General features: G+C 39.3%; 1 protein-coding gene across 1 annotated transcript; it reads right to left on the bottom strand.

Moving 5' to 3' along the window:
* Positions 1–202: 202 nt before the first annotated feature.
* LOC124278232 (tRNA wybutosine-synthesizing protein 4-like) lies at positions 203–27698 on the bottom strand. Its single transcript, XM_046713954.1, is given in 17 exon segments — positions 203–521; positions 3806–3935; positions 4616–4797; positions 5958–6055; positions 6547–6727; positions 6730–7178; positions 15037–15306; positions 15945–16143; positions 18323–18413; positions 18726–18757; positions 20155–20221; positions 20691–20838; positions 21676–21787; positions 22293–22376; positions 23627–23705; positions 24356–24480; positions 27548–27698. Coding segments are annotated over 17 exon segments (2490 nt in total). The 5' UTR covers positions 27611–27698; the 3' UTR covers positions 203–341.
* Between the last annotated feature and the right edge of the window lie 201 nt (positions 27699–27899).

The following is a 27899-nucleotide window of genomic DNA, read 5'->3' as shown; positions in this document are numbered from 1 at the left end:
AAATGAGTCAAATGTTTAGAGTCAAATATTTATGTATAAAGGTCAATAAAAATTGTTCAGTGCAATTTAAAACTTTACTGTTTACTTAAGTTGAGCTAAAAAGTTGCACATTTTACATATAAATGGATCTGATGAAACAACAAAACCAAGTTTGTGTTTGGTATTTGCAAAACAAGCCAAATGAGGTGCAACCGACAAAGATTCCAAATTTTACAGACTACTGAACTGTGACACCCCCCACCCCACCCCCATCAAGACCCTCATTCCTTTGTCATGTGTAACATTCTGCTAATGGCCACCGGAAATTAATGTTGTGTCAGTTTCCACTGTGGCACTTCTGTTCAGGCATTCTGCACGAAGTGTTGCAGGCACAGACTTATATCCAGGAGAAACGGCGAGGCGTTGAGATGTGAACCAAAAGAGAAACAGTTTCCCCCGCCTCCGATGATGAGAAACTGCCCATCAGCTATACTGACACTGGAATGCTTGTGGAACATTTTCAGGTTGTCCTTCTCAGCACTCTGAAACAGTTAGCGTAGTTACTGTACTAAATACCTACCACACAGTCACAAATATACAGGAGAAAAACTCAGTCATAACCGGAACATCATAGAAGACCCTTACAGAATAGGGTAGCTTTGGAAATACTTTATTTGCATTGTAATTACAACAAATCATTAATGCAGTAAAGTGGAATCTCTCAAAACCGGCAGCCCTCCAATCCGGCATGCTCTCAATATCGGCACTAGAATTTGGTCCTGGCAGAAGCTAGTTAATTTATGATCATTTACACGCCCTCTAATCCGGCGTCAGTCTATTCCGTATTTTGGCATAACAAAGACCCCCAATTGACTGTTTGTACAGTAATTAACGCTCTCTAAACCAGCATCTGATATCCGGCTCTCCTATTGATTGGCTGGTTGACTGAACGTGTATTAACAACACAGTGGATTACCATCGGTATTAAGCTCATTGATGTTGCCTGGTATAAGGAGTAAGGATAAGGATTAGGCCTAAGTAGGTGAGGTAACTTGGTGAGTGACACTTTTATTATAAATTAATTGTCATGTCACAATTTGTCAGTTGCTTAAATACTGTGTCAAGTTGGCTAGACCAGTCAAGTGAGCTAGATTGGAATTAACTCTTGACAAGAAAATTCTGTCGCACACGGAATATCATTCTCAGGTTGAAATGGGAAAAGTCCTCTAAGCTTGCATGCCCTCTATACCGGCAAACAAATGCCGGTTAAGAGGGCATCCACTGTAATTGATTCTTTGAGCTGGTTACGGTTGCACAAGGCAATCTCAGCATGACTATTGTAAGTAATTAATTCCTTAGCTCTCGGGTTAGAATTGATCTTCAGTAACCTATGCTTGTCGTAAGAGGCGAGTAACAGGATCAGGTGGTCAGGTTCGCTGACTTGGTTGAGACATATCATCGTATCCCAATTATGTAGAACAATGCTCATGATGTTTATCACTGGATTGGTCCATACGCGATTATTTACAGACCGCTGTCATATAGCTGAGTGTAGCATTAAACAACCAACCAACCGTGGCTCTAGCATAGCTTTGTGCTGCATGTTAGCAGGGAGACTCTATAAGGGGGAGTGGTCACTCCTCGGAAAACCCCTAAGCTAGGCCTCGGCTCGTCACGTGACCAGTGTAGCCAATATGGCGGCAGCGTAGTTTTTTAAGATCGAGCCCGGTTTATTTTCAACAGCTGATTACATACGCTGAGTGTTGTGACAACTGAAAACCTACATGTAGAAGATAAGTTACCTATTCTGTCACTTCATTTTAAGTCAAATAATTGTTATTAGTGTCAGTATTAGTACAGTAGATTTGTAGTAAAGTTTCAAGTCGGCTTGTTGTAGCTCACTGGCTTCAATTCTCAGTACACAGCGAAGAAAGACTAAATTCGATCGCTAAAGACTTCTTTCACATATTCGTTTAATTTTTAGAAGGGAAATGTACCTTTAGTTCAAAGGTGTTTGCAAGTAATAGTGATAGTTTTATAACTAATTTTTTTTGTTAGGGTGTATTTGAGGTGTGTGAAAAATATGACATATCGCCGATCTGCCATTGAAATACTACAGGGCGTTGTTTGAGTGTTTCTAGTTATATGTTCTAAAACATCTTTCACATACACCTTTAATTTTTATGAGGAGAATATACCATCAGGGGAAAGGTTTTTGCAAGTAATAGTGATAGTTTTATAATTTAATTTTTTTTTGTTAGGGTGTATTTGAGGTGTGTGAAAAATATGACATATCGCCGATCTGCCATTGAAATACTACAGGGCATTGTTTGAGTGTTTCTAGTTATATGTTCTAAAACATCTTTCACATACACCTTTAATTTTTATGAGGAGAATATACCATCAGGGGAAAGGTTTTTGCAAGTAATAGTGATAGTTTTATAATTTAATTTTTTTTTGTTGGGGTGTATTTGAGGTGTGTGAAAAATATGACATACGCCATTGATGCTTGTGATGCTTGAGTGTTATAGTTCTAAAACTTCTTTCTTTCTTGTTGATCATAGTATAACATATCTGAATTAGTTACTAATGTAAAAAAATGTCTCAAAGTAGATTTTTTTTAAAAGGACAGCTGATGTTAACACATGTGTTCTAGCGATAGTTTTGTGTTCTTTAACATGTTTGGGGAGGGATGGCCGTGGTGTATCATTTATTCTTTCATTCATTCACATATGTTCTTTTTTTTGTGTTCTTTTTCTTTATTTCTTTCATTCATTCACATATAATTCTTGCTCTTAATTCATTCATTCATTCATTGTAAAATTCCGACTGATACAATACACTGGCTGAAGTACTGTTAAACGCAGCCGAAGTTGCGCTGGGAACGAACCAAGTGACTGTGTGCGCTGGAGCATGACGAGGCACACCCTAATTAGTACAAATGGTAAAGAAAGCCAGCGAGTGACCTATCCCTGTTGTAGAGTATCCCTGATGTTAGTAAGAATAATGTTCACTCAAATAAGTTTTTAACTTTCAAATTTTAAAGTCGCTTTGGTCAAGAGGTCCCTAAACTAAACATGTCCACTTCTAGACTAGATGATTCATACAGGAACAAAACACACAGATTAACAAAGTTCTACTATCTCAAAATAATAATTATACGCATAACCTGCTGACTCCACACCTTTCAGCATGCCCAAAACACTGCATTGTTACTCTCATTTCATTCTGATGACCTAATTGATATATTGTCACAATACAACCTAATCCTTCCAGTTCAACACTTTGTGAACAGAGACATAGTTTCTGAACAAAAATGTTTGACTCAGAAAAAATGACATGGGTTTCCATGTGGGCCAGCACTGTGACTCTAACAACTGTTCTAGCTGCCAAACACCATCCTACATCCACCTACTCTCAGCCACTAACGGGAGGTGGAGTAGCCTAGTGGACAAAGCTTTTGCTCATCACGCTGCAGACTCAGGTTTGATTCCCTACATGGGTACAATGTGTGAAGGTCATTTCTGGTGTCCCTTGCTGTGATATTGCGGGGAGACCTTTAAAAACAGTGAGAAACCTGACACACTCAGCAACTGAAGTTGCATTTCTGGTGTCCCCCGCCATGATATTGTGGCCATATTGCTAAGAGTGGCGTAAAACCATACTCACTCACTCACTCACTGACTGACTGTGTTCAAGGGACCACATGCCACCACTGTCTGTGAGGAGTTGGTGAGGCCAAGATCATCACATCAAGCATGTCAAGCGAACAGTCAACCATACACAACTGAAACATAAAGTAGCTGATCTATGTGTGTAAACTCACTGGCAGGTCATACTCCACACACTTCCCTGTGTGGAGATCGAGGAGAGCCACTCCAGGTGTACCATGGGATAGATTGACTCCACCAATCACCACCAACATGTTGTCTGTCACATGACATGTGTGCGAATACCTAGAAAAGGATATTAAAAATTGCCACAAACATGTTTGTGTAAATGCTGAAAGATATGTAAATCTACTATTAAGAATAAACTTGTCAACAGAACTTAACAGGTTTATTCAATCATCAACACACAAACAACGACAGGCAACACTACAAAATCCTCATTCAGGGAAACTATGCATTACAAGCCCCGTCCATTCTGTCATGAGCCAATCAACAGATGGTATCCGTTAGTGCCCATTGCTTAATTCTGTTAATATATTTTCTGTTTATGGGAACAGGAATGAAGAAAACTTGCTTTGTTAGGTAATATAATACAATGGAATGACTTACAGTTTATTTTTTAGTTAGAAGAAAACCCTTTTAGTTCTGAAATATTTTGATTGATTTGCTTACAGATCGCCAAACATTCAAACTTGTATATTAAGTTGAACAACCAGTATTGCTGGCATGTGTTTTTCACTGATGACAGACAAAAAATGATTTTGTTAATGAAAGTAATCTAAAAATATTTAGCATTGAAAATGAAAGTCTGTGCTATAATTTTGATGATAAATGAAACAAGAAAGAGAAATTAAGAACTCTTATGTTCGGACCAAAACCAATGAGAAAAGAAGTCCTAATTCCAAAAACTGACCTAAATCTCAAAGCCACTTAAACATTTGAAACAATGATATACATAGCTGTACCTCGGCTGGAGGGCGCCAGTGACCGAGATTCTCTTCCATGTGAGGGTGGGTAGGTCCAGACAGTACACTGTATTGTGGGGGAGGAGGAACTCATTCAGTCCCCCGTACAGGATCATCTTGTCCCCCCAGGATGTGAGGGTGTGGGACTGACGACACCCAGGGTTCTCCCCTTCAAGGTCCACCTGAAATGTAACACATTGAGAATCTTAGCCATGTGTGTTTTCATACAGTTTACATGAGACACATCAGGGTGAGATTTCTATTCACTGACAAAATTAATTGTTCACTTTGTTTACAGTAATGGCCAGGTACAGTTGAACAGCTTCAGTGGCAAAGATATTAGTGATGTCACTGGATTTGAGTGACTGAGTGAGTGAGTTTAGTTTTACGCCGCACTCGGTAATATTCCTGCTATATGGCTGCGGTCTGTAAATAATCGAGTCTGGACCAGACAATCCAGTGATCAACAGCATGAGCATCGATCTGCGCAATTGAGAACCGATGACATGTGTCAACCAAGTCAGAGAGCCTGACCACTCAATCCCGTTAATCGCCTCTTACGACAAACACACTGGATTGTGACGACACAGTAGTTTGCCTGTTGTTTAACGCCACATTCAGCAAGTCTGGACCAGACAATCCAGTGACTGAAATGAGCATAAATCTGCACACTTGGTCTATAACATGCATCAACCAAGCCAGCGAGCCTGACCACCCGATCCCGTTAGTTACCTCTAACGACAAGCATGGGTTACTGAAGACCAATTCTTACGTGGATGTTCACAGTTCTGATGTCAAAGTATCTCATAACACCACAATGGTCAGAAATTTCACTTCATCTCACTCTTAAAATGTCATTTTTGTGGAAGCAAGTTATGGATCATCCCAAATACCTTCCTACTACAGCTGTTGGATGTTACCATGGGGCCAAATAAAAAAAATACGGATTACACCTCTTTAAAATTTAGGGTAGGTAGGTAGCATTATTCCTTTTTTAATTTTTTTAATAAAAAAGTAAAGTACAAACTAATAACACATTTATCAATGTGTAACTGATCATTCAAACAAGCTTGTGGACATCATGTTGACTTTCTCTATCAGAATGACCGATGTCGATCGGTACCGGGAAAATTCAATGGTATCTGAAAGCTTATTTTATTCATACAGCTTAAAAAAATAGGGCCAGCACTAGAATTCAAGGGTCGGTCGGGAAATAGGAACCACAACATTTCTTTGTTACGCCTGGGTGTACATGCTCTTTCACCAACACATCTTCAACCTGCCAGGGGCTTCATTTGTTTGATGACCATTTTGGCAAGTTCTGGGAAGGACAACACAATACCTGTTTCCAGACTCCTGTCTTCGGATTCAACAAGTAGCAGTCTTGGAGGGCAGCGTCTGTGGAGTTCCGGCCTCCATACAACAGCACCATCTCTTCACCTGTAAAAGTTACCAGAAGGTTTCAGTTGAATATTTAACAACAAATCAGCAATTTGTGCAGTTCTTGTTTGTGTTTTATATTTACAGTTAGCTATTAAGCAGTTAGACCCCTAAATATCTTGGCTAGAATTGGTCTTCAGCAACCCATGCTTGTCGCAAGAGGCGACTAATGGTCAGGCTCTCTGACTTGGTTGAGACATGTCACCATATCCCACCTGGGTTGATCAATGCTCATGATGTTGATCACTGGATTGACTGGTCCAGACTCAATTACTTACAGACCCCCGCCATACAGTGGAATACTGCTGAGTGCGACGTTAAACAACCAAACATATATAAGCCATTTCAAATCGATCTCAAAATAATTAAATCTGGCTGGAAAAGCGGCTTGAGAAAGTATTGGCTTGTGAACAGTTGAACTAAGGTGACATAGTGATTTCCTTGAGACAATGCCAGTCCCTGAATATACAATCAACTACAATGTAACATACCTTTGATAGTGACTCTTGTTGTGGCATGTCTCCATCTCAGGCATGGCACATCTCCCTTCTGTTCCAGAACACTGGACTCCATGTCAAAACTCCAGTCCCTACATGAGTTATCTCCCTTCTCCACTTCTGAGTTAACATTTTTAGAGTTACCCCCCTTCTTTATTGGATGCCCCCCCTTCTTTATTGGATTCTCGCACCCTTTTTACTCTTTTTATGATGGACAGAATCGCTTATAGACATTTTGTCCTCTTCTTTCAAACACTGTGGTTCATTGTCACTATTTACATCAGACTTGTGGTCCATGTTATGAGGTACAGCTGGTGGCTGCAAATCTGTATCCTCTGTAACACATGCGCCACCAGAAGTATCACAGCTAGCTTTCTGTATATTTGCTTTTGAACAAATGTTTCCAGTATCAATATCACAGGTAGCTAATTTGTTGACTAAATCAGTTTGTGCATTTGACACAACACCCGTTTCAGTTTCATTCAAACTTGAATTTGAATCCTTCTTCGTTGCGGTCAGTTTGAGCTTAATAAGCTGTGAGCACAGACGGTAGGGAGAGATTCGGCCACCAAACAATACCAGAGTTCCGTCTTCCAAAACATCCAAGCTGTGATGCATTCGAGCCACTGCAAGGACAAACAAGAAAGATTAATCCATCACTGAGTGAGTATGGTTTTACACCGCTTTTAGCAATATTCCAGGAATATCACGGAGGGGGACACCATAAGTGGGTTTTACACATTGTGCCCATGTGGGGAGTCGAACTCGGGTCTTCGGCATGACGAGCGGACGTTTTAACCACTAGGCTACCGATTAATCCATCAGGGAAAAAATGTAATTTTGGAGTAAAATTGATATTTTATACTTATCCTGACTCATGCTCTTTTGCTTGTCTTCTTCTTGCATAACATAGTGGAACACTTGTATCTCCCTAATTGAAGCTCCCTTCAATTTAAAATCACTAATTAGTATTCACCACGAAGTTACCTCCTTTCCACAAGCTGAACGAGGGCCACCTCTACCCATGTGCCTCACTCTCTCCTCATATACTGAGCCCAACATTTGAATTTACAGGGAAATCCAAAGTGTTATTTGGGGAGGATGGGAGGGCTGACCTCATGAGTCAGGATAAGTATAAAATATCAATTTTACTCCAAAAATTACATATTTTTCCTTATCCTGACTCATGCTCTTTTGTTTGTAGCATCCTAACGGAACGGAGGTGGGAATATCTAATACTTTGGATTTTTAATAATTAGTGATTTGAACTGTGATGATTGTAATAACCCTATGGGAACTTCATAAAGGCACTGAACTGATGAATTCCTGCTGCTAACTTATCAGCTGCCATATAAAAGGTTATTACCATGTACTTATTATGATAAAGTATATATAACATTAATACAATGCTTAAGACTAATAGACTTAAGCTTGTTAATATGCTAGTATAAACTCCTTAGAGTTTGTTAGCTAAAATACTTTAAGATATAACATAGTACTAAGCTTAAGATATGATTAAACTTAAGCTAATTATATAATAGCAAACTCTTTAGAGTTTGTTAGTTAATATACTTATATGATATAGATATAATGCTGAGCTTAAGATATGAATAAGCTTTTAGCTACATATATATATAATAGCAAAACTCTGTAGAGTTTGTTAGCTAATATATTTTTATAATATGAGTATAGTACTGTGCTTAAGCTATAATTAACTTAAGCTACATATATAATAGCCAAACTCTGTAGAGTTTGTTAGCTAATATATTTTTATAATATGAGTATAGTACTGTGCTTAAGCTATAATTAACTTAAGCTACATATATAATAGCCAAACTCTGTAGAGTTTGTTAGCTAATATATATTTATAATATTAGTATAGTACTGAGCTTAAGATATAATTAACTTAAGCTACATATATATAGCAAAACTCTGTAGGGTTTTGTTAGCTAATATATTTTTACAATATGAGTATAGTAGTGTGCTTAAGATATAATTAACTTAAGCTACATATATAATAGCAAAACCCGTGAGAGTTTGTTAGCTAATATATTTTACAATATGAGTATAGTAGTGTGCTTAAGATATAATGAACTTAAGCTACATATATAATAGCAAAACCCAGAGAGTTTGTTAGCTAATATATTTTACAATATGAGTATAGTATTGTGCTTAAGATATTATTAACTTAAGCTACATATATAATAGCCAAAAACTCTGTAGAGTTTATTAGCTAATATGTTTATAGTGTAACCATAGTACTAAGCTTAAGATAAGATTAGATTCTTAAGCTAAAAGTATATAGCAAAATAAACTCCTTAGAGTTTATTAACTAATATACTTTTATGTTAAAAACATAGTACTGAGCTTAAGTTATGATGAAACTTAAGCTATATATATATAATAACAAAAAACCCGCCGAAGTTTTGTTAGCTAATACCTTTATAATGTAAACATACTGCTTAAGATATGATGAAACTTAAGCTAATTGTATAATAGCTTAAAACAACCCTTTAGAGTTTGTTAGCTATGATATAAACCTAGTATTGAGCTTATGAAGGAAAACTTAAGCTACATATATAATAGCAAGAACTCCAGAGAGTTTGTTAGCTAATACATGTTATAATGTAACCATAAAGCTTAAAATATGATGAAACTTAAGTTTAAATATATAATAGCAAAACCCTCTTTAGAGTTTTGATAGCTAATATACCTATATGATATAAACATAGTACTGCTTTAAGATATGAATAAGCTTAAGTTACATATATAATAGCTAAAACTCTGTAGAGTTTGTTAGCTAATACATGTTATAATATAACCATATTGCTTAGAAATATGATGATACTTAAGCCAAATAGCAAAAAAACTCTTTAGAGTTTGTTAGCTAATCTACTTATATGATATAAACATAGTACTAAGCTTAAGATATGAATAAGCTTAAGCTACCTATATAATAGCAAAACTCCTTAGAGTTTGTTAGCCAATATATTTTAATAATATGAGTATAGTACTATGCTTAAGGTATAATTAGCTTAAGTTACCTATATAATAGTAAAACTCCCAGAGAGTTTGTTAGCTTAATTAACTTAAGCTATGTATAAAATAGCCAAAACTCTGTAGAGTTTGTTAGCTAATGCATTTATCATGTAACCATAGTATTACTCTTAAGATATGAATAACTTAAGGTAAATATATATAATAACAAACTCTGTAGAGTTGTTAACTTATATATTGTATGATGTAATAATCATAGTACTGTGATGATAAAAGGAACTTAAGTAAATTATACATAGCATGAAGCTATTTAGTATTGTTATAAGATAAGTAAAAATCTGTTAGATTGACTTATCTTCTCCGAGGAACTGTCAGCTGTTGTGCGAGGACCATGGGATCGAATTGGTGTATACCTGAGACGCCCTCGTGGTGATATCTCTCAGATAATGGTTTGCAACCACCATATCGGATTTCCAGAAATAACCCTCCATTATTTCAATCACATTTGTGTAGAACAATTGTAGAAGTTAGCTTATAATATCATGAGTATTAAGCTCATGGAGGGTCGGAATAGGTCCATCCGCGATATGCACGTAGTATGACAGTTCTGATCCAAATGGAGATATAGTACATGAGACTTCACTCTGCGAAGTTGATGATAGAGGAAATAATCTGTTGCATTTTTCCTCCTGTTTGGTTTGGTGGAGATAAATTTACAGTGCTCTTGCTGGCCAACTTGATAGAATCATCGTGATCATGGGGTCCAAGTATGTCATCCAGGCGTTGTTCATAAACCTCACTTGTGAGGTGTTGGAGCACTATATTCATATCCCCAGGTTGGGCTGAAATTTCCGCTTTATTCTCCAAACAGAAGTTTAGTAGGTTTACTAACCATCTAGTTGTGTTAGTCGCTTGATGAAATTCAGCTGTAGTCTGGAAACGCTGTGGATTTAGATCCACTTGTATCTTCGCCTCAGGTAATTCGCTAAGTCCTTTGACGATGTAGGTGCACAACCAGGTGTGTCTGTCCTCGCTGAACTTTATGTAAAATCGCTTGACTGCCGCATCCCTCGCCTTAACTTGACAGGGAGGTCTCTAACTTGAAGAAAGGCAGTCTAATCATGAATGTTCAGGTTAACTGGACTGTAATGAGGCTTGCTCGCTCACTGATATATAGTTGTCACTTGTGACGTAAGTCTTGAACTGTGAATTGAGATCGACCTCTGTGTAGGTCGTTGTCCCTCGCGTCCAATCAGAACAAGGCATTTTGATTCTGTATAATACCCGCGCTGTGATGTCACCGTGTAGCGGAAAACCCACCTTGAATAAATTCTTGTCGCCGCTGATATTAGCATAAACGCCGGTCTTCACCGTAGCTTCCCGGTTATCCGAAAGTGACCACGGTTTCGAGGGTTAATGGTAATCGCGCTAAAACCTCCGCCAAATATCTCGCCTGTAATTTTATGCTGGGTAGGTTATTTTCCTGGTTGTCGGAAAGTAATTTCAGTTTTGAATATAATTCACTTCCTTATATATAAGGGTATAAACAACTTGCAAGTTGTGAGCTTGTAGACTGTATACATGAATGTATCGCCATAATTGTAGAATTAACGCTGAACTTGTTGTACATATTTCTTCTCAGAAACTTTGACGATTAAGAGTTATACTCGCTGTAACAAGGCTGCTGTTCAATTTCTCGATATTGAATTGTTCGCAGATATGCGAATGGTCACGCATGTAGATAATCGTGATCGCCGTCCGGGATTGTATATTAGCAATTTATAATGAATAGTTGATTTCTGTGAAGATCTATGAAATGTCGCTGACTAATAATACAGCGACGCTCTGTGTTGTAAATAGCCTGAGCAATTATCTTCGCAGAGGCTTATAGACGGCATCTGGCATACAGTTGATAATCAACTTATGCGACGCCTTGAACGGACTGACGAAAGTAGCTATATATGACGAAAGTGGCTAGTATATGGAAACCTTGGAGGAGACTTCCTCGGTGAACGCTGAGACTTCAAGTTCTCAAGTATCCCTTCTAGATCTTCTGGGTGAAGTAGACTTGAGTTACTTTAGCCTTCGCGACCATCGCGAAGGTGTCGAAGTCAAAGCCCGATTAGTATATATATATATATATAAATATATATATGAGCTTGCTTCGCGGAACAGCCTCTGTGTTTAACAGGATGTGGATCGGGCGGCTGCTTGCCTAAGTAGGGCCGCAGATGGATCATCTTATCATATTCAGAAGTCGTGGTTACTTAAGTCTGGTGATAAGTGTCTAATTGATCGCTCTAGATCTATTTAGGCCAGCTTAACATACGCCTCGGCCATGGATTCAACAGAACCAATATACGCATTGTAGTTCTTATATTTGATATCGATGATCAACTTGTCTATGGGTTGATCTTCTCGAGACTTGTGAGGGGAACGCTGATAGTTTCGCCAAGCTCTTGTATAGTCCCTCGATGTCCTTCTAGATGATGATGATCTGATTCAGGTGTCTCGCAAGATGCCTTCGCTGGCTTCCTCTGCGCCCCGTCCGGGAACGACGATATGACCTTCGCAAGGCTTCCGCGGATGTCTGATGGTCCGAGTCCACATCTAGGGATGAAACCGCATAAGGTGATGATCGATCCTGCCTTCGCTAAGTCCTTCTAAGGCTGTACATCTAGGTTCTTTCCGCTTCGCCAAGGCTGTACATCTAGGTCCTTTCCGCTTCCGCCAAGGCCTTCGCCAAGGCTGTACATCTAGGTCCTTCGCCAAGGTGGTCCGCGGACTTCCTTCGCGAAGGTGACATCGCCCTGGCTGCTACGCTGACGGGGTGCCTCTGGGGTGTTGTTCACGTTGGCCTTCTTCGGTTGCTCGACCCTGCTACCGCGAGATATAGTGGTCCTCCATGATGTTCATAATTTGTCGCGATCATGTCTTCTGGATGGTCTGGCGACGCAGGTCGCCGGTGCTTTATCTGGCGTGTTAATGGAGGGGTCCACCGAAAATCGTCCGACATCAGTGTAGAGGCATCAGGCTGCATGGTGATCTCTGCTGATGTCGCTGTAGCTGTCACCGGTCGCTTCTTGTGGCGACGCCGGGATGATGATCAGCTGATCATCGAGAGGTCCAGGTCATCGGCTGGAACAATCTCGCTGAGAAAGTCCTAGTAGACTTCGCTGATTTTCCTCAGAGGTCGACGCTGCCCTGGGTGCGACGCCTGGCGCTGAGTGTTGGTAATGATGGGACCCTCAGGACGCATCATCGCGATATCTGCGTTGGTACATCAGGCTGCATGCTGATCTGAGCCGACATCGGGTCAATCTTTGATGTACATCTGGTATGATGACCGGCTGATCATCAAACAGGCCCAAACCGCGATGGGAACGGTCTCGCTGTTGAGATGTGGTAGAAAACCCTCTAGTCTTCTGCCGCGACGATGGGATGTCTGGGGAAGCAGGATGCTTTTGAGATGGCGGACTACGCCCCACACCTCTCCACCACTCTAGCGAACACCACACGGGAGGGGAGTCGGCCAACAGCAGTAGACTGGCGAGGGGTTCCGTGTATCAGTCATACTAGAGTCTGCATACGCCGACCTATCTGCTGCAGCGCCAAACGCAAAGTAAATATTAATAAAAAGGTAGAATTGATAAATTAGTACCGCGAACTGCAATGTGAATATAATAAACACATGGCCGCAGACATCATATTAAAGGCGGATCAGCAGCAGCATAAAAACGAATCTGCAATAGTACAGAATTTTCATCAACGAATCCACTGAAACAAACACGGGCCCCGTGAATAAACTGTAGAAAACGACTAAATATCAATATATAATCGCTGAAGGATACTAGCTAAACCTCTATAGATGTCTATACGAGGTAACTAACTAAATATATTTCAAAGGATATAGTGTGTCGGAGACACAGGCGCCTCACGCCCAGCTCACTGGGCTAAGAAGGAGAGAGTGAGGCACATGGGTAGAGGTGGCTCGCTCCCCGCTTGTGGAAAGGAGGTAACTCGTGGTGAATACTAATTAGTGATTTTAAATTGAAGGGAGCTTCAATTAGGGAGATACAAGTGTTCCACTATGTTCGCAAGAAGAAGAAGACAAGCAAAAAGAGCATGAGTCAGGATAAGGAAAAAATTCATTCTTTGACAGGCTTATAATTTACTAATCAGCTCTTTTACAAAGGGCAGTTCAGTCAAACACTGTATTCACATATGGCTTAGAAGATACATTGAGTAACACTACAATGACATTACATGATGAAGAGATACTGTATCGTGAAGATCATATATTAGTGGAAACAATGTAATATGCTTCTGAAGACTTGCATGATGTAATTTACATCTGTAACTTATGATGTTTAAACTCTGATTCCAGTTGTGAACAGATTTACGGGTGGTATCCTCTGTTGCCAGTCGGGGGAGCTGTTTATTTAAGGTGCAAGAGGATTATGAGGCATGGTCGACTGGGTTCGTTTGTTTAACTAATCCCACATGGCCTTCACCGTTTTACATATTGTATAAAAGGTTTAATGTTTTAATCTTTTAACCATACTTTTAAAAACTTATTTGTGAACGTTTTCTGGGCCTATGCCTTTTTTTATCTGCAATGAAGTCTCTCATAACCCCATGGTGGGTGGCTCGATATATTTTACTTGTATATTTTATTAATGTATATACAATATTGTATTCAATATTGATATGTAATGAGGTGAGACTTAAATAAAAAATCTGTCTGTCTGTCTTCGACGTTACATAAAGCAAATAACAACAACAGCAATAATTAACAATGTTGTTTTACTGTAAGGTATATTAGGTGCCATGTTATGGCAAGTCTTCACTTTATCCCATGATGTTAAATGCTTTGGTAAATGTTCAGTTTGTTCCAAAAGGGTGAGGTGGTAGTAGTTTAGTGTATCAGGGATATAAGTTTCGAATTAAGACTAGCAAGTGTGACACAACACATTGGAGATGTTGCTATCCTTCTAGTCGAGCGACGATTATGGACTCTGAACCTGCTGACCCCTCCGTCACCCCCACCCTCCCCCACCATTGTCTTGATAATTAACATGGTCTGGTGATCCTCTTAATCCCTAAATAGAAAACTTGCCCGACTGGCAAAAGAGGAACACCCCGATTTACATTTGTAACTGTATCATAGCGATTTCCTTGAATTCATTCACACTTTTTACAGTAAAAATAACCGTAGTCCGCATGACAAACTTTACTCTCATCAAACTATACTTCGTGAATTCTTTAGTAATCTTTACAGGCTACGTCATCATTTATTTATTTCGGGATTTTTGTTTCAATACATGAAACTATGGCCAATTGTGAAATTGCAGATAAAAGCTTTAATATTTTTTCGATCGATCATAACTTGTTATCAAATGTCAGGCTTAAACCAACATAATTCCTGCAATGCACCTGGGAAGAATCTCTGTAATTTGTTCCACGTTTACACCCCTTCACACTTACTTTCAAGAGTCTCATTGTTTGTCTTTATGGAATAGCCATTCAGTGTTTCCACGTTTGTCATCTTGACTTCAGAGATTCGCTGGTGGCGGCCATCTTGTTCTCCAAATCCTCCAACTGTGGCAATGAAGTGCTCGTCCACTCTGGAGCTGGTGTGGCTGAATCGCTTGATGGAACTGGTTTCTGCGTTAGAGTCTTCTTTAGGCGGGAGAACTTTCACTAACTCAGGAACATTTTCTGGTTTTGATTTGGAATATGAATCATCAGCTGAAACTACAAATAAATCACAATCACGCTTATACAAGATACATCATAACTGATGACACAGGGAATAAGGACAACTACTACTACTACTAACTATTTTTATTATTATTATTATTATTCAGTTGTACAGTGCTTATTTCGACTGTAGCACAGCTCAGAAGTGCTGAATTATTACTTTGGATAACCCACACTTGGTACTAGAAGGTTAATAGTCACATGACTCATCCCACCGGGTACCCATTTTCTACCATCCCTACTCTGCCTGATTCCCTTGCCAATGGTTGCTATGACTACTGCCTCTACATATAACACCCCTTCCAGTGGTTGCTATGGCTACTGCCTCTACACACAACACCCCTTCCAGTGGTTGCCATGATTACTGTCACTACACACAACACCCCTTCCAGTGGTTACCATGACTACTGTCAATACACACAACACCCCTCCCAGTGGTTACAATGACTACTGTCACTACACACAACACCCCTCCCAGTGGTTACCATGACTACTGTCTCTACACACAACACCCCTTCCAGTGGTTGCAATGACTACTGTCACTACACGCAACACCCCTTCCAATGGTTGCCATGACTACTGTTACTACACACAACTCCCCTCCCAGTGGTTGCTATGACTACTGGCCCTACCTTGCATGATTCTGTTTTCCTGAAGCAGACCAACTCGGGGTGTGGAGTAGGCACATAGCACAAAGTAATGGGAACACTTGAGGTGCATCTCTTCGTACTCATCGAATGGCTCCAGGCTGTTGATGTAGACCTTCTCTTTCTGACCCACTAGGTCCTTGTAGAATTGGTTCATGTCATACGCCTCACACCAGTTCCAGCCCTATATATACCACAGTTATCAGTGAGTTGATTTCTGAGAGTGAGAGATGAAAGGGACACCACTCCAAAGTGCCCGTCCTTTTGAAAAGCATGAAGATACAGTACAACCAGAAATTATTGAGAATTTAAAGATTGTATTTTTTTGTATGTTTTCACTCATTTCTCACGTATTCAATGTGAATATTAGCAGAACATAACTCCAGATTCAAAGACAGGTGAACAGTTAGTATTTTGTCAAGTCACCATGGGCAGCAATGCAGGCTTCAATGCGGCGGGGCATACTACTGATCAAAGAAGTTAGAAAGGCGTGGTCGATGCTGTCCCAATATCGACCAACTCTTCTTTAATTTCAGCAATATTTGTCAGATTTTTCTTATTGACACGTTCCTTCATAAGTCCGCAAACATTTTCTATTGGATTTAGGTCAGGGTTATAGCTTGGCCAATTTAATAATGTCATATTTGGGTCCGAAACCAGGCCTGTGAATGCTTTGAACGATGTTTTGGGTCGTTGTCCTGCTGGAAAATCCAAAATTTCCATACAACACATGAGCAGATGGAAGTAAATATCCCTCGAGAATATCTTTGTACTGCTCACTGTACATATTCCCTTCAAATACACAGAGGGACCTTACCCCCTAACACAGATATGCCACCCCACAAGTTACATTACGAACTGTAAACTGAGCGCTGATACAAAGGTTTTTCAGTTTGTTTGGTCCAGAAGTTCAGTGTATTAGGAAACAGCCACACACAACTTTCATCTGAGAAAATCACATTGTCACAGTTAACATTTCTATGCTGTAAGCACCAGTTCAACCTTCGCTCCTTTTGTTCACGTTTCATGATCAGTGATGGAATTGCTCGACTTTTCTGCCAACCCATTGCATGCAGCTCAGTTCTAATTGTCTCCTTACAGACAGCCACAGTTCCTCTATCAATCATATCCAGCCTTAAGTTTTCTAAACTCCTTTGTTTGTTTTTAGAAACAAGAATACCAAGCCGCCTCCTGTCACCGACAGTCAATTTTCTGGGCCTCCCTGGTGCTCAATGCCATATCAATTTGCAATATTTTTCAAAATACGATAAACAGTGGACAAAGGGATGCCTGTTCTACTTGAAATCACTTTAGCTGATCTGATGTCCTTGTTATAATACTCTAATATCAACTTCCTCTTCTCTAAATCATCCATACTGAGGATCACTGAAAATGTCGTCTGCTAGCAAGTAAACAAAGGGGGATAACTCTTCACAAACTAATGAAAAAGGATTAACGGAGTTGTCTCTCTTGAATGAAACCAAGCACTTGATAGCTGGTCAAGATTGTTTACACTAGAAATCCAATTAAACATATTCCTAAAATTCTCAATAATTTCTGGTAATACTATATTTCTATGGCAATTTCTTGGCAAACTGTTTAACAGGACCCTGTCCTACAAAGTGAGTGAGTCGAGTTTTACACGCTTTTATCAATATTCCAGCAATATCACGGCGGGGGACACCAGAAATGGGCTTCACACATTGTATCCATGTGGGGAAGCGAACCCATGTCTTCGACATGACGAGCAAACGTTTTAACCACTGGACTACCCCACCGACCCCGTCATACAAAATGATTGAATGATTTCCCATTTCATGGAGCAGCAGCTCCGACCTTTATCGTAAAGATACTCAAAGAACGGACACAAACATCTGGAATTTCAGATTGTCAGGTTCTGTCTCCATCTTTTGTGTTTTCAACTATTAAAGCCAACCAAAATATCTCAGTTGAACTCACAATGTTTTCCTACAAATAGGACTGTGCAACCAGTTATGCCATACCAAAATCATGCCATGCCTTGTAATTTTGTGTGTTGCAATGAATCCTCTTTTCAGATGTTTTTATAATCATATGTTTGGTTCTACATTCATACCATTAGAATTGGCGATAATGTAAAAATATCAGCGAAAATAACTAAATGATATTTTTATTTTCACATTATTTTATCTGCAGATCTGTTATCCCGCTAACACTACACTTGAAAAACATTTACAGCTGAAAAATTGAAAATAATAATTCTACAAATTTTAAGTCTCAACACAAAGTAGTTTCCAAGTTTATACTTTCATCGACTATCTCTCTAAAGATGAACAAGGTGTTGGGAAACATAAACAATAAACATGACGGCCTCATCAACGTACCAGTGACACAAACCTGTCCACCTGTGACTGCAGGGTAGGGAAGGCGTTGATACACTTCAGTGGAGACCCAATCACTTTGTAGTGCTTTTGCCTGTTTTAACACAAAGTCATGCTGATAACACAGGAGTCCTTGTAATTTTCACAGACTTATCCTAAACGGCTCCGATGCCGATACTCAGTTCCAAGTCAGCAAACATTCCTGAACTTGAAAAGTAAATTTCCCAACTTGATATTCCCTGTTCATATTCAACTAATGTCATATTCAACTAATGTCATATTCAACTAATGTCATATTCAACTAATGTCATATTCAACTGATCGCACTGACAAGGGGACTTTCACTGAAGACAGAACCAGCAATGGTGGATTCTAGTGAACGTAGTTACTGGCAATCAATACTCACATGAACAAACCAAATGGATCGTTGGGGTTAATCTGTAACACACCAGAAATAATTATTTAACACACATCATTTTTAATTCACAATACCTGCCAACAAAAGACTATGCTTTAGAAAACACCAACGTAACAAAAATAAAGAAGTCATGAATATATATCTGAATGTTTTGCTTTGAATGAGAGTGCTGATAAGCTGATCCTAAAGTTGGCCATTTCTTATCTATGGAGGTGTTATAAAATCTTCATCCTGTGAGGTATCGTATTGTTGGAAAATATCTGATCTTTATCATGTTCATAAGATTGATTGAAAAGTGTACACAGTTAGTTCTGAAAAGAAACCCACAAATATGTCCATAATATTTTGAATACATCTCTATTTACATGTCTGTACATACTGATCACACATTCATGTCAAGAGAAGGATATGAAGGAGGAAGGAGAAGAAAGAGAAGAAGGAATATGAGGAAGAAAATGAGGAAGAGGAAGGAAATGAAGGAGGTGAGGTGAGGTGAAATTGGGTTTTACGTCGTGCTTGAGAATATTTCACTCATATGACGATGTGCATGCATGTGTATGTGTATATGCGGCTGCTTGTACTAACCCCACACTTAAGCTGGTTTTATAGTGCTAGCCCACTGAGATACCATGCCGCAGTGAAGCATGAATACCCCACTCAGACACATTATGCTGACTCCGAGCCGACCAGTCCTTGTTGTACCCATTAATGCCGAGCGCCAGGCAGGGACCAACAAGTACTATATTTTAACGTCTTTTTGGTATGACGCGGTCGGGGATCGATCCCGCGACCTTCGGCTCTCCGGACCACTACACCACGGAGGCGGTCAGGAAATGAAGGAAGGAGGAGGAAGGAAGGAGGATGAAAAATGAGGAATGAGAAGAAGAGACGGGAAATAATATTTTGAAGGTGTCTGGTACGTATTGATCACATATTCATGTGAAGAATGAAGAGAAGGAGATGGAAGAAGAGGAAAAGAAGGAAGAAGGAGGAAGAAGAATGAAGCTGGAAATGAAGGAGGAAGAATGAGAAGAATTGGAAAGGAAGGAAGAGAAGAGCAAGAGGAATGAGATGTAGTAAGGAGGGAGAAGGGGATGTACCAACCTTCAAAGGAAAAGGAGGAAGGAGATGAAGGAAGAAGAAAATAAGGAGGAAGAATGAGGAAGAAGTGGAAGGAAAAGAAGGAAGAGGAGAGGAGGAATGAGATGAAGGAAGGAGATGAAGGATTAAAAATGAAGAGAAGGTAGGAGGAAGAAGATGAAGAAAGGAGGAGGAGGAAGAAGTAGTAGGAAGAAGAATAAGAATAAGAATATGAATTTCTTTATGATTGTCAAAACCATTTCTAAACAATTTGGGCCCAATCCTTTGCTCCAATTTCCCTGACCATAAGTTGTGTTATGTATCGGTCTTAGCTCACCTGTTCATAAATTAGGAAGGCACCGTCTGAAAACGTCTCGGCTGCCCACTTCACAACAGCAGAGGCACTGAAACATCAAGATGGACGGCAAATGAGTTTGGCTTAGTGTTGCTTTGAAATGTATTGCAAATATCACAACATGTCTGCTTGATGTGAATGTGGTGAATCACATGAACATGATTGTGAATCTGGTGTTTGAATCAATGATCATAGGTGTCTGGTACATCTAAGGGACATAACTCTACATAGCAAATTGCAAGGCCTTCGGTGACTTTGCCATCTGTACTCCTGGCTAGTGAACGGGTGAATGTGTAAATAGTGCTCGCAGCAATACTCTTCCAACATTGTATGTGTAATATGATCATCCCATACTCTTACTCCAATACAGCCTTTTCAGTTATGGGCATTTTAATCAAATAGCAAAACATTACTGTTTCTTTTTATAGAAATGTCACATTCAGTCTACAATTCAGTATTTAAGCTGTGCATCATATAAGGCTATCGATCCTGATTATAATCCTGTGAAGCAAGCTTACCATCGACGGGTCATGTATGTGAGGACGACTTCAGACAGCAGAAGAGTCGGGGCATCGAAGTCCACCTGACACAAACGCAGAGCTGCTTCAAGGGTGTTCAGCTGGGTTAGGTCGACCCCGAGCATCTTGTAGTCATGACGATTGATCTCTGAAAGATTGAGTGAGTGAGTGAGTGAGTGAGCAGGTGGGTTCTTGAGTGTGTGTAGGTTTGTCAGTGAACAAGTGAGAGAAACTGAGTGAGTTTAGTCTTATGTCGCTTGTAGCAATATTCCAGCAATATCACAGCGGGGGACACCAGAAATGGGCTTCACACATTGTACCCATGTGGGGAATCGAACCCAGGCCTTTGGCTTGATGAGCAAATGCTTTAACCAAGCTACCTCACCGTCCCAAGTGAGAGAAAGAGTGAGTCAGTGAAAGAGTGAGAGAGAGTGACTAATGATCATGCCTCTCCACCTGATCCAGTAGGTGAGTGATGTCCATGGTTGGATCAGGGGTAGAAATAACTTTAAAATTGCTAGTGTACTCCGGTACAGTGGCACATGTAAAATCACTTGCCCTGATAATTTTTCCACTATACCGTCTGTTTTCTTGTTGATTTTTTAAATAAACAACATAATGAACATTGGAAAGTCAACTGGACACCGGTACAGTGTGATATACAAATTTGCTTGCCCGACAGAAAAAAACACTGGACTCGGACGTCGGGCAATGGGTTATTTCCACCCCTGTGGATGCGTATGAAACGATTTGTGGTATGTAATTGTTTCCAGGAGAAACTGTGTGGGTGTGGCAGTGATGGGTAGGTTGGTGGTTAGGTGTTTGCGTAGGGGGATGTTTTGATCATTTGGTATTTTCTTTAATAATCAACAGCTCCGTGTTCCTTTGTGGAGCAGGAGTTGGTGAAAGTAGAATTAGCACTTTGTAATCCGAGTTTGCACCATATAATTATTGAGGAGGGGAACAGAAGTACATCAGCACTTACCTATATGTGGAGATGTTGCCTCGAGAGTCAGCTCTTCACCAAGCAAGTCACTCAGTTCACTGGTGTTTTTGATAATCGCATTCTTTCGTTTCACAACCTCTGGGAAGTCAATCTGAAGCAAAGGGCAATATGAATAATAACACTATTATCACCTACATTTGATAACACTATAATTATCAAGGATGGATAATACAATAGTCATTGAGGTCAATCAGGGGGATACTATTGTAATCCCCAATCACAGATAAACACTATCAACATCAGGTATGAATAACATGGCTATCATAAGGCTATCATACATGTTCCAATATGTTTGCAATTCCTAATCAAACCCACTCCTTAATTACTAACATCTCTTTTTGAAAACATGTAAATGTCCATCTACTGTCCAAATTTGTAAATATCTTCACAATAATCTCCTAATGGAGGAAATAAAGATGATGACGGAAGGATGCATAACATTACAATTACTAAGAATGGATAACACTACAATTATTAAGGATGGATAACACTATATTCATCAAGGATTGGTAACACTAGCAAAAACACTTAGTGTGTTTCTGTGTTTTGTGTCACATATGACAAGTCATCAAGTCAGCAACATATGTATACAATACCTCGATATACATTGCATTTTGTAGTTGTCCAGCTGATTTCATTCGGAAATATGCAGAATCGAACCCGGATCCAAGGGAGACAATCTGAAAATTCAACACAGGCATATGTCACAGCTGAAAAGATTTATGAAGTGAATGCTGTAATATTGTAAACGTATTAAAGGTCACATGCAACGTAAAACACAACTTGGCAGATTCTGATACTTTTCGGTATGGACTTACAGTAACAAATGATCAAAAATGCAAATTCAACTTATAAAGTTGGAAAATAACACGATGAAAAAAAAGCTGGGAAATCAGAGTTCAAACGATTCACTAAATTCATTCCCGCTGGGGTGAAAAGTGGTTTCAACAGCTGTGCTGCACTGAGCAAGCGCAGTGAAAATGACAATATGCAATACACAACTTCGATCACTGAACACATACAATTTGAACTTAACACCTATCAGGCTATACAACATAAACAAAATGCATTGATTTATGGCTCGTGCATCCAAGTTCTGACTCTGTCACATTATGTAATTACACAGACAGGCAGGTGTCTGTTGATTGCAAAATATTATACACAAAAAATGAGCAAGAATTTACAAAACCCAACATCTCTATACACACACAAAGAGTGTATCGGCAAATGAACCAGCCAATGAAGGCCTTTGTTACACTTAAGTGCACGCCTACCCGCTCTGATTGGGTTGGGTATCCCGGGTGCTTCGTTTCGAGGGAAGTAAACCCAAGAACAAAATATTTCACTTTTGATTTGCAATTGTACGCTTATAATTTTATTTATTTGTTTTTTCATCATCAGCAATGTATATGATATGTCATGAATAAGTGACAATTGTGTTTTAATTATGTTTGTTTTTTTGGTTGCATGTGACCTTTAAACATCCATTTCCTTCATTCTTGATCATGTTCATCTATCTACCAATTACAATTACATTACACCCTTAATTATCAATAATCATGATAACTAAAAAAAGTATATGTTGTATTTTTCAATTGTTTTTAGTTTGACATATTAAAGCGAGTTGTGATATATTTATAACTGTTTCGACTATGAATTGAGTTTGAGAGGCCCAGTGTGTCAGTCTAATGTTGAAGGCTATCAGTAATACCTGTTTAGGTTTTAGGAAACGACACTGAAGAAATTCTTGTACAATAACACTCACATATACACACTTTTAACAACATTCCAGCAATATCACGGTGGGGACACCAGAAACAGGTTTCATTGTGAGCAAGAAGGTGAGTTTGACACAACCAGGGATTCAACACATCACAGTGCAAGACAATCGGGTTTGACGGTAATTGTAACAACAAATCCTTGAACTTACCTGTTTGGGTTTTGAGCCATGACGCTGAAGGAATTCATTTACAATAACACTCACAGTCTTCGCGCGAATGTAGTAGCCCCTAGACATAGAGAATTACAATCTGTTACACTTGTAAATATATTTCTGGGATGGGATATATTTCTTTGTTGTTTAACACCACACTCAGCAATATTCCAGCTACATCATGCATATGGTGGCAGTCTGCAAATAATCGAGTCTGGACCAGACAATCCAGTGATCAACATCATGATCTATGCAATTGGGTTACAATGACATTTATCAACCAAGTCAGCTAGTCTGACCATCCGATCCCATTACTGGCATTAGTCGCCTCTTAACCTTAGAGCAATGTTAAAGAATGAAAGTTAAGGTTAACCTTAGTAAAGGTTGCTTCTAGGATAGCATATCTGTCTATCTTGTATTCTTCTACTGTTTGTTGTTATATGACAACAGTCTATAACTAATCATGTCTGGACCAGACAATTCAGTGACTGACATCATGAGCATCTATCTAAGCAGCTGGGATATGACGACATGTGTCAACCATGTCAGCTAGTTTGACCACCAAATCCTGTCAGTTCACTTTTACAAGAAGGATGGTTTGCAGGAAACCAATTCTAACTAGTGTTGGGAATCGGAAACTGAGTAAATAGTATGTTTGCCAAATACAGTACAGTTTGTATTCGTAGGTTATGACCATTATGTTGCGGAAAAACACTTCTTCATTACCTGTGAATTAGTGGAGCTCTCCTTGATGTCTTGGCCACAAAGAATTTGAGAAAATCATCTTGAAAATAACCCGCGCCTGCCATTGAACACTTGCTGACAATGCTGTGATCGTTTGTGCCCTGAACCTGAATAGAGAACACCAATATTATAGACAAGATGAGCTGTGATAAAATATACAGATGTTCAGGATCTCACTCAAGCAACAAGCAGTGACTGAGCGAGTGAGTACGGTTTTATGCCGCTTTTAGCAATATTCCAGCAATATCAAGGCAGGGGTTTGTAAATAATCGAGTCTGGACCAGACAATCCAGTGATCAACAAGAAGACAAAGTCATCAATATCCCCCGCAATGGCAAAATACTCTTCATGATTATGTCTACGAGGTATGATTATGTCAAATATTTAGGTGTGTATTATAGAAAAGTGGAAGGAGAGTATTGAAAGGTTTTTAAAGTTCTGCTTCAGAAAGGAGCACTATCACCAATTCCAAAACTACCAAAAAGGAACCAGTACATCACTAGACTAATCTATGTGTCAAGTTTGGTGAAGAAATAGTGAACGGTTTTAGAATTTAGCTCCGGAAAAGTGCACTATCACCAATTTCAGGTTAGTCAACTTGTTGCCACGGAAAAGCCAAAAATATTTTATTCAGAATTTCAAAACTACCAAAAGGCACCAGTACACCACCAGATCTATCTATGTGCCAAGCTTGGTGAAGAAATAGTTAACGGTTTTAGAGTTCTGCTCCGGAAAAGTGCACTACCACCAATTTCAGGCTAAGTCGAACTTTTTGCCATGGAAACGCCAAAAATGTTTTATTCAGAATTCCAAAACTACCAAAAGGCACCAGTACACCACCAGATCTATCTATGTGCCAAGTTTGGTGAAGAAATATTAAACAGTTTTAAAGTTCTGCTCTGGAAAAGACAAATGTGCACGGACGGACGGACGGACAGACGGACCCCCCCGCAAAACGCGTTGAGGGGGATAACAACATAAGCATCAATCTATGCAATTTGGATACAATGACAAGTGTCAACCAAGTCAGCGAGCCTGACCACCCGATCCAGTTAGTCGCCTCTTACGACAAGCATGAGCTACTGAATCTCAATTCCAACCCAGAACTTCATGGGTAATATATATCCAACAGCATATATTGGCACACTTTTCTATGGGACAATGAAGGGATGCAGTAACCATGCCAACCGTTCCAAGGGTCTTAAAGTGGCGAGACATAGCTGGATCATTGGTGATATGCTCGGACAGTAACATGGATTGGATATATTATATTGATATGGTATCGAACATATCATTACATAGAGACATATTGCTTATAAAAACGATACAGATTGTTTATGGTAATGATAAAGTTCTTCTATGTGTGTACTGTTGGGCTGCAATGAATCCAGATTGAGGTGAATGTGATATGTTTTACGAATATATAGTAATGAATATGCATATTTATTCATGAATATTTTGCGTGAATATCAAGGAATATAGATAACAAACATGCAATTGCTTAGGCTGACACATTTTAGTTATTTTATGTAAAACAAAAGAGGGATACTGCTTAGTTTTAGCCTAATGACAGTGCTGTAAAGGATCTTGGCAAAATGTCATATGTTCACTACTACATGGCTTGGATATATTCTATTTTGCACATCTGACTTAGATAAACAACAAACTAGTTCAAAGTAAAAACACTCTCTTAAAAATATTAGCAAATATTCAGTTCTAGCAAAAAAGGACTGGTGTAGAACTCTCCCCAGATGTGATCCAGACAGACAGTTCGGGACTGTTTATTCCACTATGCCCATTCAGCTTTGTGGCGTCAAGTTGCTGCTGACAGGGGTCTTGTGAGACTGAGAGAGCACATGAACAATCCTGCAGTACAGAGCCACGTCCGACGAGCTGCAGCTTTGCCACTGGATCAAGTCCAAGATGCTTGGGTTGAAGATATGGAGCAAGGTCGAGATGGTCAACAGATTTCTACATTCAATTACCATGTAACAAGTACCTGGGTAGAAGACGACGCCAGATTTCCCTGTAATATCTGGAACCAGCACGAGAACACTGGACCTCGCTCCAACAACCAGCTGGATGGGTTTCACAATGGACCAAAAAGGAGAATGTCGCGGTCACATCCCAACATTTACCAGTTCATAAAAGAAATCAAGAAGATTGAGACAGCAGATAAGCGGTTTAGACGACAGACAGGAGTTGGTGGTGCTGTGAAATGCTGTGCACGTATTGACAGGGACAGAGATCCCTGAATTGAGAGACTAAAGCTACATCTTGCAACTGGACGACAAACTCTGATGCAGTTTCTAGATGCAGTTGGACACTTGGTGACATTACATTAATTGTTCTGTGACTGAATTATGTATCACTGCTGATGATGATGATGTATGTGATTGACTTGTGTTACTGATCATGGTGATGATATTGGTATTTTAACTTGTTGAAAACATGACCTTATTAAAGTATAAATCATCAACTCAAGAGTTTATTTTCATTAGTGGAAGTATACCTCATTACTGGAAGAGCCTAATTTTCTAAAGGTATGACAGCATTTACGTGATGTACAGTCATCCCTAAACTTGTTTTGATAAGGGTGTAGGCGAAATGAGGTCAGGCCAAAAATGATGAAGGGATATAGTTTAAATAATTGAATTAGTGAATTGTAATGGGACTAGCATGGGCTGAGGGCTGATAGTTAGTATTATTGAGAGAAATGCATCATTTATTTTTAGAGAAGTGTGGTATGATATAGTGCCTTTAAACATGGTAAATAGGTGCAAAAATGTCTATGAATGTGAATAATTAATAAAGTATCAATATATTTGTATCAAAGTGAACACATCCACTCCACTATCATAACAACTGCACCGACGATAAGGGTTATAAAGGGCGGGAGGTTTGAAAAATTGGACACGTGAACATGTTCGTACAAGAACCATTGAGCCCCACTGTTGTTGGAAAATATTGGCGTCAGCATAATGACTCGTTCCTGTACGACGTTTAATTTTAAATTGGTAACACAACGGACAGACAGTGTTTATTTCCATCACAGTAACACATCCAAACAATCCATGCTACATGACACTTGTCATTCAATGATTGATAATTATCTGCCCCGAAAACAATACAAATATTATTATTGAAAGAATAAAATATTGAATATTCCTTTACCGCAGTTTCACGACGTGTTTTAGCCGTTTTTCCTTTTTTTTTGGTGCTGCTTTTCCCATCCATAGCTTGCTAGTCGATGCTGTTATAAGCGTAAACCGATTTGATCATAAACGTGGTAACACACATTTCATCACATTCATGGGAGCCGCCATTTTGGAAAGTCACGTGACAGATTGAAGACACAGCTAACTCTAATCGAAATGTTGATGCCGGTATTGAAGGAAGCCCCGTAAAATCTAGAAAGCGAATTTAAAGATTTGCAGAAAGGCATCGCTGTGTCAGATTTTTTTTACATACGCTAGGTTATGTGTGAAGTCAGTCTATTTAGAGTGGATGAGTGAGTTTAGTTTTA

The sequence above is a fragment of the Haliotis rubra genome, unplaced genomic scaffold (genome assembly GCF_003918875.1).
Source record: "Haliotis rubra isolate DU_JTF1 unplaced genomic scaffold, ASM391887v1 Scf233, whole genome shotgun sequence".
NCBI lineage: Eukaryota > Metazoa > Mollusca > Gastropoda > Lepetellida > Haliotidae > Haliotis > Haliotis rubra.
Note: the sequence above shows the minus strand (reverse complement) of the source record. Positions and strands in the feature narration are given on the sequence as shown.